The 14,294-nt window shown below is 51.1% G+C and overlaps 1 protein-coding gene across 1 annotated transcript in view; it reads right to left on the bottom strand.

Moving 5' to 3' along the window:
* DNA2 (DNA replication helicase/nuclease 2) overlaps window positions 1-7,004 on the bottom strand; it is a 55,033-nt gene extending 48,029 nt beyond the window's left edge. The window contains exon 1 of the mRNA XM_077454267.1: window positions 6,689-7,004. Coding sequence (XP_077310393.1) covers window positions 6,689-6,792 — 104 coding nt within the window. The 5' untranslated portion in view covers window positions 6,793-7,004. The remainder of the gene's footprint in view (window positions 1-6,688) is intronic.
* Window positions 7,005-14,294: the final 7,290 nt, after the last annotated feature.

Below are 14,294 nucleotides of genomic sequence, written 5' to 3' on the forward strand. Positions count from 1 at the left end.
TAAATTAATTGTTTGGTCTTTATCCGAATGTCAGTTTCTGGGGATTTAAAGCGGGAGTCCGCGTTTTTTTTTTTTTTTTTAAAGCCAGCAGCTACAAATACTGCAGCTGCTGACTTTTAAAATAGTGACACTTACCTGTCCAGCGCGCCCGCGATGTCGGCACCCGAAGCCGATCTCTCGATCGTCTCTCGGGTGCTGCCGCCGCCATCTTGGGTATGGGAATCAGGAAGTGGAGCCTTTCGGCTTCATTTCCCGGTTCCCTACTGCGCATGCGTGAGTCGCGCTGCGCAATAAGAATGGACCCGCTGCCTCTGGGATCCGTGTGTTTCCCAGCAGGCAGCGGGGGACCTTCGGAAAGGGGCGTAATGTACGCCCCTTTCCGCAGAGAGCTATCCCGGAAGTGGGTGCAGATACCTGTGCTGTACAGGTACCTGCACCCCCCTCCCCCCTGAAAGGTGCCAATTGTGTCGCCGGAGGGGGGGAGGGTTCCGATGAGCGGAAGGTCCACTTTAGGGTGGACCTCCTCTTTAAGGACACAAAATTCCCATAACCGATTGGATAAGATTAAAAATTCTTCTCCAGAACTAGATACTTCAGGGCATTGCCACCACATGTGGTACAGGGTGCCTATTTGGCCTCACCATCTAAAGCAGTTTGCTCTGATGAGCACCAAGTACCATCTTAACAAAGTTTTATTCTATTAAGGTGGAGTTTACAGATATTTTAGATATATCATTGGCGAGTTCCTGCTAATCAGAGGGCTCAAGCGAGGTGCCTACAGTGAGGGGGGTGGGGAGTATTTGATTCCCCACTGATTTTGTACGTTTGCCCACTGAAAAAGAAATCAGTCTATAATTTTGATGGTAGGTTCATTTTAACAGTGAGAGACAGAACAAAAAAAATCCAGAAAAAAAAATGCATTTCAAAAAAAGTTATAAAATGTATTTTAATAAATGAAATAAGTATTTGACCCCTTCACAAAAACACGACTTGGTGGCAAAAGCCTTGTTGGCAATCACAGAGGTTGGACGTTTCTTATAGTTGGCCGCCAGGTTTGCACACATCTCTGGGAGGGAATTTGTCCCTCTCCTCTTTGCAGATCCCCTCCAAGGTCATTAATGTGTCGAGACTGACATTTGGTAACTCGAACCTTCAGCTCCCTCCACATATTTTCTATGGAATTAAGGTCTGGAGACTGGCTAGACCACTCCAGGACCTTAATGTGCTGTTTCTTGAGCCACTCCTTTGTTGCCTTGGCTGTGTGTTTTGGGTCATTGTCCTGCTGGAATACCCATCCATGACCCATTTTAAATGCCCTGGCTGAGGGAAGGAGGTTCTCACCCAAGATTTGATGGTGCATGGCCCCTTCCATCATCCCTTTGATGCGGTGAACTTAGCAGAAAGACACCCCCCAAAGCATAATGTTTCCACCTCCATGTTTGACAGTGGGGATGGTATTCTTGGCATCATAGGCAGCATTCCTCCTCCAAACACGGCAAGTTGAGTTGATGGCAAAAAGCTCCTATTTGGTCTCATCTGACCACAACATTTTCACCCAGTTCTCCTTCGATGGATTCAGATGTTCATTAGCAAACTTCAGATGGGCCTGTACATGTGCTTTCTTGAGCAGGGGAACCTTCCGGGCACTGCCGGATTTCAGTCCTTTGCGGCGTAGCGTGTTACCAATTGTTTTCTTGGTGACTATGGTCCCAGCTGCCTTGAGATCATTGACCAGATTCCCCCATGTAGTTCTGGGCTGATTCTTAAGCGTTCTCATGATCAATGAAACTCCACAAGGGGAGATCTTGCAATGGAGCCACAGACTGAGGGAGATGTTGTACCAGAATAGTTGAACAGGGGCCCTTCAAAAAAATCTCCAATTCAAAGAAAGCCCGGGCGTTTCCACCAATGGCACTGCTATGGTAGTAAACCTGGGATGAATTCCAGATTATTTAGAATAGGTGCCAAAGATGAATGAGCAGAAGCAAACTAGTTCTTGGTCTGTCCCAAACGGCAAGCAAGTATAACAAAGGGCATGAAATGGGAGGGTGCAATTTACTAGGGATGCATAGTAAGGCTTCAATGGATCGGGGGAGGGCATGAGAGGGCTTCTATGGGAACCCATGGAAAAGAAGGACCTGTGATGGTGGATCATATTATAAGGAGGTTGTTACACAATTTCTGAAGTTATCATTTAAAGAGATAATAAACACACACAAACCGTGTTGTGCTATGTTTATGTCCAAAAATCTTCCTACATTTTTTCCATCCCCACTCCTAATCAGTACAGTATATACACCACTCTGGTAATTGCATTCATTTTAAATAACATCATTGGCACAAGTGCTTCATTGTTTTGGCACACAAGCTCAGATGTTCAAAGCAATTATCACATTGTGCACCATGTGATTTGGCACAACTGCTGTAACATCTGATAGAATGTGTCCTGCAACATGAACCATTGGCCAGGACCTGCTGACAGACTCCCTGTGTATAATCACAGCAGGGCATGCATGTGCCCTAAACCTGGAAACAGGCAGGCAGAGATGTATCAATAAGTTGCTGTGCCTATACAGGGCATCCATCCACAGTACACTGCAGGTGGGCGGTCCGCAAGTTTGTGCGTTAAGGTAAAACACAAGATCAGCACGGTTTGAATGGACCGTAATGCAGGAAGAAGTTTATCCTGCCCAAAAGAGATTATAGGTGGAGCTGCTGCGTTTTTAACTCAAGCCGCAGAGTTTTGATGGGTGGCACTGCCTGCGAGACTCGCCCTATGTGATTAATGGGGCAGTACCATGCTTGTCTTGCAGTTACGGCACAGTCCTGCAATGATATCCTGTTGAAACAAACAAAAAAAAACAGGTGTCAGCAGTAGAACCTCCTGAAAGCCTGCCAGCTGCTGCTACACCACCCTCCGGAGAGCGATCCAACATGGATAACTTTTCAGAAGACAAGCCCCTTATAACGAGCACAGTGGTTACATGGACCTCACCCATGGAGGACTGACTGTCCGTCTCTACCATCCCAACATTACAGTTCTGGGCGGAATAGCCGATTCTTATCCTAATGGTAGACATACAGAAGAGTCATGATGGTAGAGACAGGACATGGCAATCAGCTGTGCGCTGTGTACTGCCTTCATACCCATCCTCATAGATCATACCCATCCTCACAGATCATACCCGTCCCTCCACCCCTCATGCCAGTTATTCGCTGATCATGCCCGTCCCTCCGCCCCACACAGATCATACCCGTCTCTCACAGATCATGCCCATCCCTCCGCCCCTCATGCCAGTCATTCGCCGATCATGCCCGTCCCTTCACCCCCCCCCCACAGATCATGCCCGTCCCTTCGCCCCCCCCCCCCACAGATCATGCCCGTCCCTTCGCCCCCCCCCCCCCCCACAGATCATGCCCGTCCCTTCGCCCCCCCCCCCCCCACAGATCATGCCCGTCCCTTCGCCCCCCCCCCCCCCACAGATCATGCCCGTCCCTTCGCCCCCCCCCCCCACAGATCATGCCCGTCCCTTCGCCCCCCCCCCACAGATCATGCCCGTCCCTTCGCCCCCCCCCCACAGATCATGCCCGTCCCTTCGCCCCCCCCCCCACAGATCATGCCCGTCCCTTCGCCCCCCCCCCCACAGATCATGCCCGTCCCTTCGCCCCCCCCCCACAGATCATGCCCGTCCCTTCGCCCCCCCCCACAGATCATGCCCGTCCCTTCGCCCCCCCCCCCACAGATCATGCCCGTCCCTTCGCCCCCCCCCCCCCCCCCACAGATCATGCCCGTCCCTTCGCCCCCCCCCCCCACAGATCATGCCCGTCCCTTCGCCCCCCCCCCACAGATCATGCCCGTCCCTTCGCCCCCCCCCCACAGATCATGCCCGTCCCTTCGCCCCCCCCCCACAGATCATGCCCGTCCCTTCGCCCCCCCCCCACAGATCATGCCCGTCCCTTCGCCCCCCCCCCACAGATCATGCCCGTCCCTTCGCCCCCCCCCCCACAGATCATGCCCGTCCCTTCGCCCCCCCCCCACAGATCATGCCCGTCCCTTCGCCCCCCCCCACAGATCATGCCCGTCCCTTCGCCCCCCCCCACAGATCATGCCCGTCCCTTCGCCCCCCCCACAGATCATGCCCGTCCCTTCGCCCCCCCCACAGATCATGCCCGTCCCTTCGCCCCCCCCCACAGATCATGCCCGTCCCTTCGCCCCCCCCCCCCACAGATCATGCCCGTCCCTTCGCCCCCCCCCCCCACAGATCATGCCCGTCCCTTCGCCCCCCCACAGATCATGCCCGTCCCTTCGCCCCCCCACAGATCATGCCCGTCCCTTCGCCCCCCCACAGATCATGCCCCTCCCTTCGCCCCCCACAGATCATGCCCGTCCCTTCGCCCCTCACAGATCATGCCCGTCCCTTCGCCGATCATGCTGTCCCTCCGCCCCACACAGATCATACCTGCCCCCGCCCCCCACAGATCATGCCGTCCCTCGGCCCCTCATGCCAGTCATTCACAGATCATGCCTGTCCCTCCGCTCCTCACAAATCATACCCACCCCCCCACAGATCATGCCCGTCCCTCCGCCCCGCACAGATCATGCCCATCCCTTCGCCCCGCACAGATCATGCCCGTCCCTTCGCCCCTCACAGATCATGCCCATCCCTCACAGATCATGCCCGTCACTCTGCCCCACACAGATCATGCCCATCCCTCACAGTTCATACCAGCCCCCCCACAGATCATAGCTGTTCCTCCGCCCCTCACAGATCATGCCCTTCCCTCCGCCCCGCACAGATCATGCCCGTCCCTCCGCCCAGCACAGATCATGCCCGTCCCTCCGCCCAGCACAGATCATGCCCGTCCCTCCGCCCAGCACAGATCATGCCCATCTCTCCGCCCCTCATGCCAGTCATTCGGCGATCATGCTGTCCCTCCGCCCCCCCACAGATCATACCCGTCCCCGCCCCCCACAGATCATGCCCGTCCCTTCGCCCCCACAGATCATGCCCATCCCTCGGCCCCTCATGCCAGTCATTCACAGATCATGCCTGTCCCTCCGCTCCTCACATATCATACCCACCCCCCCACAGATCATGCCCGTCCCTCCGCCCCGCACAGATCATGCCCGACCCGTCCCTTCGCCCCGCACAGATCATGCCCGTCCCTTCGCCCCGCACAGATCATGCCCGTCCCCCTTCGCCCCGCACAGATCATGCCCGTCCCCCTTCGCCCCGCACAGATCATGCCCGTCCCTCACAGATCATGCCCGTCCCTCACAGATCATGCCCGTCCCTCTGCCCCTCACAGATCATGCCCATCCCTCACAGTTCATACCAGCCCCCCCCCACAGATCATAGCCGTCCCTCCGCCCCTCACAGATCATGCCCGTCTCTCCGCCCCGCACAGATCATGCCCGTCCCTCCGCCCAGCACAGATCATGCCCGTCCCTCCGCCCAGCACAGATCATGCCCGTCCCTCCGTCCCAGCACAGATCATGCCCGTCCCTCCGTCCCAGCACAGATCATGCCCGTCCCTCCGTCCCAGCACAGATCATGCCCGTCCCTCCGCCCCACACAGATCATGCCCGTCCCTCCGCCCCACACAGATCATGTCCATCCCTCCGCCCAGCACAGATCATGCCCGTCCCTCCGCCCAGCACAGATCATGCCCGTCCCTCCGTCCCAGCACAGATCATGCCCGTCCCTCCGCCCCTCACAGATCATGCCCGTCTCTCCGCCCCGCACAGATCATGCCCGTCCCTCCGCCCAGCACAGATCATGCCCGTCCCTCCGCCCAGCACAGATCATGCCCGTCCCTCCGTCCCAGCACAGATCATGCCCGTCCCTCCGTCCCAGCACAGATCATGCCCGTCCCTCCGTCCCAGCACAGATCATGCCCGTCCCTCCGCCCCACACAGATCATGCCCGTCCCTCCGCCCCACACAGATCATGCCCGTCCCTCCGCCCCTCATGCCAGTCATTCACAGATTATGCCTGTCCCTCCGCTCCTCACAAATCATACCCACCCCCCCCCCCACAGATCATGCCCGTCCCTTCGCCCCCCACAGATCATGCCCGTCCCTTCGCCCCCCACAGATCATGTCCATCCCTCCGCCCCGCACAGATCATGCCCGTCCCTCCGCCCCTCATGCCAGTCATTCACAGATTATGCCTGTCCCTCCGCTCCTCACAAATCATACCCACCCCCCCCCCCCACAGATCATGCCCGTCCCTTCGCCCCCCACAGATCATGCCCGTCCCTTCGCCCCCCACAGATCATGTCCATCCCTCCGCCCCGCACAGATCATGCCCGTCCCTCATGCCAGTCATTCACAGATTATGCCTGTCCCTCCGCTCCTCACAAATCATACCCACCCCCCCACAGATCATGCCCGTCCCTTCGCCCCCCACAGATCATGCCCGTCCCTTCGCCCCCCACAGATCATAGCCGTCCCTCCGCCCCTCACAGATCATTCCCCCCCCCCCCCCCCCAAAGATCATGCCCATCCCTCTGCCCCTCACAGATCATACCCACCCCCCACAGATCATGCCCGTCCCTCTGCCCCTTACAGATCATACCCATCCTTCACAGATCATACCCACCCCCCACAGATCATGCCCGTGCCTTTGCCCCTCACAGATCATACCTGGCCCTCACAATCATGCCCGTCCTTTACAGATCATACCTATCCTCAGGCTTCTCCTCCAGGTCAGTGAAGCTCCTCTCCATCATCATCTCCAGCCAGTCCTCCTCGCTGGGAGCGGGGTGCTCAGCGCTCTGTACGGCCATGGATAATGCCGCTTCCTTCTTGTCACTCAACAAAGCTGTCACTACACTGTCACCAGCGGACACCCTTCACTCTTCCCCGTTATCACCCCCGGTCGCCGTTCACTCCTCCCCCGTTATTACCCCCGGCCGCCGTTCACTCCTCTCCCGTTATTACCCCCGGTCGCCGTTCATTCATCCCGCGCTGACAGGACGGAGAGCCGAGCGGGACAAACGTGCTCAAAGGAGGGCGGGGCCAGCCGCTACGTCTTCTCCTCACAGACACCTCCACCTCTTCTCTGGAGAGTGCTCGTTGTTATTATCTGTGTTACAGAAGTGGGCAAACCATGTGAAGCACACCGTACAGTACAAGCTAGAAGAGGGCAAATGTACCACATACATTTCTTATAGGACACTGAAAGGAATAAAACCTGACAGAAATCTAAACTCTTCCCCACTCCATCCAAAACAATACAGAAAATCTTAGCTGGCCACATATAGAATTTTGAATGAAATAGAGTGGGTGGTGTGGCATTAATCCAATTAAAACAATATAGTGAATAATAATCATATAAAACGTGTTTCAATTCAATAACAGTGGTATCATAAAATATCAATATGCTGAGTAAAACAATGTAAGAGATAATTATAAGCTATCAAGCCGATTAGAAAGTGTAAAAATATATATTACTCAAAGAAAGTGTCCAAATGCCCTACCGGGCAGTGCCCCCGGTCGCCAGTGCTACAAATTAAAACAATGCATAAAAAATATATAAAAATAGAAGGCATCAGAGTCACGCACCTTGCTGCCTTCTACACTCGCTGTTGAGTTTAACTTTTTTATGTAAGTTTCTACGTCGTTTTAATAAATCTTATACAAAATGACTGCATACTATATGGACCTTGTATTATTCCATATGATGGAATATGGAGAGGAGAATCTGTGAGCCCCGCATCACCTATTTGGGATGAAGACCCTGTGTACTAACAAAAAAGCATATTATGACATGTATGTGAATATAGGTGTACTTTTCAGGTGAGTGGTCACCCTGCACATTGGCGGAGCACAGAATTGCTTTGAAGTCACTGAATTAGAGGAATTGTTTCACTTCACTTTTAGGCCGGGGTCACAACATGGAAGTTAGATGTCTTATGATCCGACTTTGCCCTACAACTTCATGTCCGACTTCCATGAATGGGGTCCGAATTTGATCCGACCATACCAGTCCCTTTGAGTCTGGCATGAATCTTGACGGGGAATAATAAATAAAAAAGGAAATGTTGCGCTGTCCGTCAAATAATATAAATAAAGTGACTCTAGTGCCATAAAGTGTCATGGTTTTCAAAAAGAAGGTGCCTGTAAATCCACATACAGGTGGAAATATAATGATGAACACAATGCTTGCAAATGGGTAAAAAGTGACTAAACTATACAAGTGATGTAGGAACTGCAGATAAGTAAACAATTATTATGAGACATGCAGATGAATCCTCTGCACCATTAAAGTGCTAACAGTGCATATATAAATCAATAATCATGTGTGTCACGGCTGGACACAGAGACAAAGGTACATTATATAAACAAGAAAAAGTCTTTCATATCCTGGAGAGCCATCCATGATCTATCCCTTCACCATAGTGACAAATTCTTATAATATGGCGACTTGATCCCTTTCTTCCTGTGCCACCTCCGTGCTCTCTGGCCTCTCAACTTAAATATGCTTTAAAGTGGTTGTATACCCGCACATGTAAAAAAAACATGTAAGGCAAAGGCATAATGAGCTAGCATGTACCGTATCGCAGCCTGGTCCACGCTGAGGGAGCTGACATTTTGCCCAATGCATTTCTTCCGGGTTCGAGGCTCCAGCACTGTGAGTGACTGGAGCTGCGATGACGTCACTCCTACGCATGCATGTTGGAGTCTTCTTCCTGGCAAGGTCTGGCAGCGGACCTTCAGCCGGGCATTCACAGCACATGCACCGCTGACTTCAGCAGCTGCATGCAAAATTAATATCTCCTAAACCGTACAGGCTTACCTATAGGTAAAAATAAGGGTATACAACCGCTTTAAATCAGCTTGTGTTGTTATCTCTGTTATGTATTTCTAATGCTCTATATGTTATTGAGGATTGCTGGGTCTCCAATAATCCTAGAGATATATTGTATGTGGGTGAAGAAAGGAGACTCTCATAGTGTATTGACGTTATATAAAGTATTTATTAAAAGCAAACAGCTAATAACTCACATTAAAAAGCTGATGATGGGCGAAAATCCATGAGTGCCAAACTCTTTAGTGTACGTCACTTACGGTATTCCTTCACTGATTTAAGAGCCCTTTCACACTGACAGTGCGGGGTTAAGAGAGTACAGGTACCATGGTGTAATGATGTAGTTCAGGCAGTGCAGGTACCATGGTGTGCGCAGTAATTCTGGCAGTGCAGGTACCATAGTGCGTGCAGTAATTCTGGCAGTGCAGGTACCATAGTGCGTGCAGTAATTCTGGCAGTGCAGGTACCATGGTGCGTGCAGTAATTCTGGCAGTGCAGGTACCATGGTGCGTGCAGTAATTCTGGCAGTGCAGGTACCATGGTGCGTGCAGTAATTCTGGCAGTGCAGGTACCATGGTGCGTGCAGTAATTCTGGCAGTGCAGGTACCATGGTGCGTGCAGTAATTCTGGCAGTGCAGGTACCATGGTGCGTGCAGTAATTCTGGCAGTGCAGGTACCATGGTGCGTGCAGTAATTCTGGCAGTGCAGGCAGGGCTGCTGTTAGAAATCATGGGGCCCCATACAGCCTACCTGACGGGGCCCCATTGACCCCGCCCACAACCCACCCTGGCTCCGCCCATAACCCCACCCCTGCCTCCATGCTGTCAGGGTGGGGGGAGGGGGGTGTCTTGAGGCAGGAGCTGGAACATTTAACATTTACAGCACCCCACCAATCATAACTGCATCTGAATGGGAGAGATGTCAGTGTTTTGACATCTGTGCCCATTCAGTTTGTGTCTTCATACGGAGCTTTCAATCAGGTCTGCATGAAAAAGGACCTAATTGCAAAGCTTGGGTGAAAGGTTATGAAAGGGGAGTGGTTTGGGGGTGGTAAAAATGCAGCTTGGCTATGTGTTTTTACTGTCCCTTCCCCCATCACATGTGTAAAAGTAGCATCTCACTATGTGCTCATGGTCATTATCATTATGATGTTCAGAGCATAGCAGGTGCTGTATGGCTCTGTCAGTGTAACATGACTGTGTGATGCTGACTTTGTTATGGCTGTGCTGAGTTATAGTCTGTAACACACAGTACAGCCATATATCAGGAAAGTCGGCACCACACAGTCATGTTACATTGACAGATTCATACAGCACCTACTGTGCTCTGATCATCATAATGATAATAACCATGAGCACACAGAGTCTGGGGACTGCACATGCTACAATAGTGTGACCTGTCAGTGTGTGTGTATGTGCAGGGGACTGCTTTCCTGTGTACCACTGCCGTTGACCAGATTACTCCTGCTGCTCTGTCTGTCTCAGCCATCCCAGTGATAAGTCCCTCAAGCTGCAGAACTTACTGAATGAAGGGAGCCGTATAACAGTAATATCCATCCGCCGGAGAGGCATACAGTGAGCAGGAAGAACTTTAGTTTGTGCAGGTATACTGAGAGCAGCATGCGGCACAGCATTGTATCCCTGCACCCGAAAATGGAAAAAAAGTCCCTCTTCTGGTTTCACCTCCTGGGCCCCTCTGGTAACCTGATGGGGCCCAGGAAATGAATATATATTCCTTATATATGTTAGTAATCAAGTGGGTGCAGGTTAATATAGTGGTTTCGTTTTTTTTTTTTTGTTTTTTTTTAGCTAGAAGTTAAAAGCTGCTCGGGCCCCCTCTGCTGGCTGGGCCCGGTACAACAGGGCTGGTTGTACTGCCCTATTAGCGGCCCTGAGTGCAGGTACCATGGTGCGTGCAGTAATTCTGGCAGTGCAGGTACCATGGTGCGTGCAGTAATTCTGGCAGTGCAGGTACCATGGTGCGTGCAGTAATTCTGGCAGTGCAGGTACCATGGTGCATGCAGTAATTCTGGCAGTGCAGGTACCATGGTATGTGCAGTAATTCTGGCAGTGCAGGTACCATGGTGGGTGCAGTAATTCTGGCAGTGCAGGTACCATGGTGTGTGCAGTAATTCTGGCAGTGCAGGTACCATGGTGCGATATTATTAGTAAATAAAATAGCAGCTTTTCAAAGTGCAACACTTAGTGCCCGTTCACACAGGGGCGACGCGACTTGCAGCGCGACTCACAGACGCGACCTGCAAAAGACTTCAGTGGCAACTTGCAAAACGACTTCTGTATAGAAGTCAATGCAAGTCGCCTGAAGTCGCCCCAAAAATAGTACAGGAACCTTTTTCTAAGTCGGAGCGACTAGTACAGAACGGAGCGCGACTTGTCAGGCGGCTAAGTCGCCTGACAAGTCGCGGTAGTGTGAACGGGCACTTAAAGTGACACTAAAGCTTTGTTTTTTTAAATAACAAACATGCCATACTTACCTCCACTGTGCAGCTCGTTTTGCACAGAGTGGCCCCAAACATCCTCTTCTGGGGTCCCTTGATGTCTCTCTCTGCTCCTCCCCTCATTAGATAACCCCCTGGGAGAAGCGCTCTCCTGGGGGGTTACATTGCGGGCGTGCTCCCGAGTCTTTCATTCAGCGTCCATAGAAGCCGAATGTAGGACTCAGCCCCGCCCCCCAGGTCATTGGATTTGATTGACAGCAATCGGGACCCAAGAGACCGGCTTTTTCTGGTGTGCTCGTCCCCGAGACGTGATAGAGGGGGTACAGGTAAGTAAAACGGGGGCTCAGGGGGTGGGGCTGCAGCATTACAGGAGGTTTTTCACCTCAGTGCATAGAATGCAAACAACCTATTATGTTAGCATAGCTCCCAAGTATCCCAGATTTCGAGGGACTGTCCCTGATTTGGAACAAAGTGACTCTGTCCCTCTTTCCTCCTCATTTGTCCCTCATTTTGGTCTGATCTATATAGTTGTATATAAAATGCACTTTTTATCTTTCAAAAAGTGTTCCCCAGTGCTAAACCTTTCATCCAATTTCTAAATTCCTGCATTTGTAAATGTCAAAAGTCAGTATAAAGGAATTGTAGTGGTAAAAAAAAAAAAGCATGTGGGTTTAACTAATCATTTTTTTGGTATAATTCTTCTTTAAGGGGACATGGAAGGGGGGGTGTCCTATACCTACATACTTTTGCTAATAAGTGTCCCTCGTTCCCATCTCAAAAAGTTGGCAGGTATGTGTTATAATGCATTTATAAAAAAATGTGTCCACCCCTGTACAAAAAAAATATTTTTTAACAAAACTATCTCTGGGTCAATTTCTTAAATAAATAAATACATACATGTGCAAAATTATCCCAGTGTAGCCAGGTGTTGGGCTACAGCAAAATGGAGAATTGCCTTTTATTCTTCTCTCCCTCTACTGAGACACTGATGTTATGCTGCACCATTCTCCTCTGGCCAGCAGGGGGAGAGCAAAAGCCAAGCAACCCCATAGACTTCTATGCTGGTAGATGTAGTTTCAGACAGCGGCTGTATAATAGTACAAATAGACTCCTTACACTACAGATCCAAATAGGCACTGTATAGTAGTAGTGTAGTGGAGTTTTTTTTTTATTTTTTTTTTTATTAAACCGCCTGGGAAAGGTCTTCCTCTTGACATTGATGGAGGTAGAGAGAGAGAGAGCACTTTTTTTATATGTTGGTTAAACTAGATAAATTAGTGTCTTTTTTTTTTTCCAACTAGATTAAAAATATATATAGCTAATGCAACCTCTGTTTGAATATTCACCTGCCAGCGGAGATCTGAGACTAGGAGTGAAGACACCCGGAGGGCACCCACATCACAGCACCTGCATCGCTGCCGCAGGGATACTGGAGCATCCACTCACCCTCTGCTTCCCACTGCTGATCCCTGGAGGCTTTCAGGGAGAGACTGAGGGGGGCCCCCCTTTTTACAGTCACTGCAGTATCCCAGGAACTGGTGAGGGGGCTATTCGCACATTGCTGATACTGCTAGCAGGGACTGGGCCACTGAGAGAGCAGAACACCAAATGTCCATACATCACCCATACTGCAATCGATACTGCTCTTATATCAACCTTATACTGCAATATACTGGACCTTTGCCTCATCTGAACCACATCTACCTTGCACCTGTGCTAAGACTATATTATACCTATACTGTACCTATGCTGCATGTAGATTAACAGGGACTTTTGTTAAAATGATATTAAAGGTTAATTTAAAGAAAAAAAGCATGTTATACTTACCTGCCCTGTGCAGTGGTTTTGCACAGAGCAGCGATGATCCTCCTTTTTTTAGGTCCCCCGCCAGCACTCCTGGCTCCTCTTCCTCAGCCAGTGCCCCCAACAGCAAGCCGCTTGCTCTGGGGGCACTGGTGTGTGCTCACTCCTGAACCCCACTCCATGCATCCATAGAGCACACAGAGCCAAGGCTCGGCCCCACCCCCACTCTCTCCTCATTGGCTTACTGGCTGTGATCGATCATAGTAGGAGCCAATGGCTCCTGTTGCTGTCTCAGCCAATGAGAATTGAGAGACCCAGGAGAAGCTCAGCTCTTGTGCACATCGCTGGGTTGAGAGGGAGCTCCGGTGAGCATTTGGGGGGATGGAATCGCTAACGCATCTACTCCGAGTGCAAGTGGATCCCTTGTTCTCACCACTAAAGTTGTCCAACTTCTTGTTGAACCTTGACGCCAATAGATCTACGTCCAGCATACCCCCTCTTTGGCATATGGCCAAAAAGACATCGGAATGTAGAGACCATTCTCTGGCAACAACTGTTGATAGCCTGCCAGTTTTCCACTCCTGGAATGTAAACTGCAGATAGGCAAGGAACGTTTCTCTGCCCAAGACAGAATATGGTCCACCTCCCTTTGGGCAGCATGGCTTCTGGTGCCTCCTTGGTGATAGATATAGGCCACTGCTGTGGCAGTGTCAGATTGTATCCTGACAGGAGAATTCCTCAACCTGGACATCCAGGCTATTATAGCTAGAATTACTGCCTGAATCTCTAGGATATTGATGGGCAAGGTCTTCTCGGACTCTGACCACTTTCCTTGAACCGTGGTCTCTTCTGGAACTGCTTCCGAGTCCCATAGGCTGGCATCCTTAGTTACTACTTTGCAGGAAACTGGAATGAAGGATTTCCCCTTCTGTAAATTCCTGGGTATCAACCACTAGTTGAGACTCTGGCATACATTTGGAGCCAGATTCATTGGATAATCCAAGGCTTGGATCTGTTTGTTCCGAGCAGACAGAATAGTGTATTGTAACAGTCTTGAATGGAACTGGGCATAGGGAACCACTTCAAAGGAAGCTACCATCTTCCCTAGTAGTTTCATGCAAAGACGAATGGAAGGACCCTTCTTTGCATTGACCGCCTAGACCAGCTCTCTTAGAGCATTGACCTTTGCCTGAGGCAAGAACACCCTTTCCTGGGTT

Source organism: Lithobates pipiens, unplaced genomic scaffold (genome assembly GCF_037356315.1).
Source record: "Lithobates pipiens isolate NorthernLeopardFrog02 unplaced genomic scaffold, aLitPip1_a1.2 Scaffold_25, whole genome shotgun sequence".
Classification (NCBI taxonomy): Eukaryota; Metazoa; Chordata; class Amphibia; order Anura; family Ranidae; genus Lithobates; species Lithobates pipiens.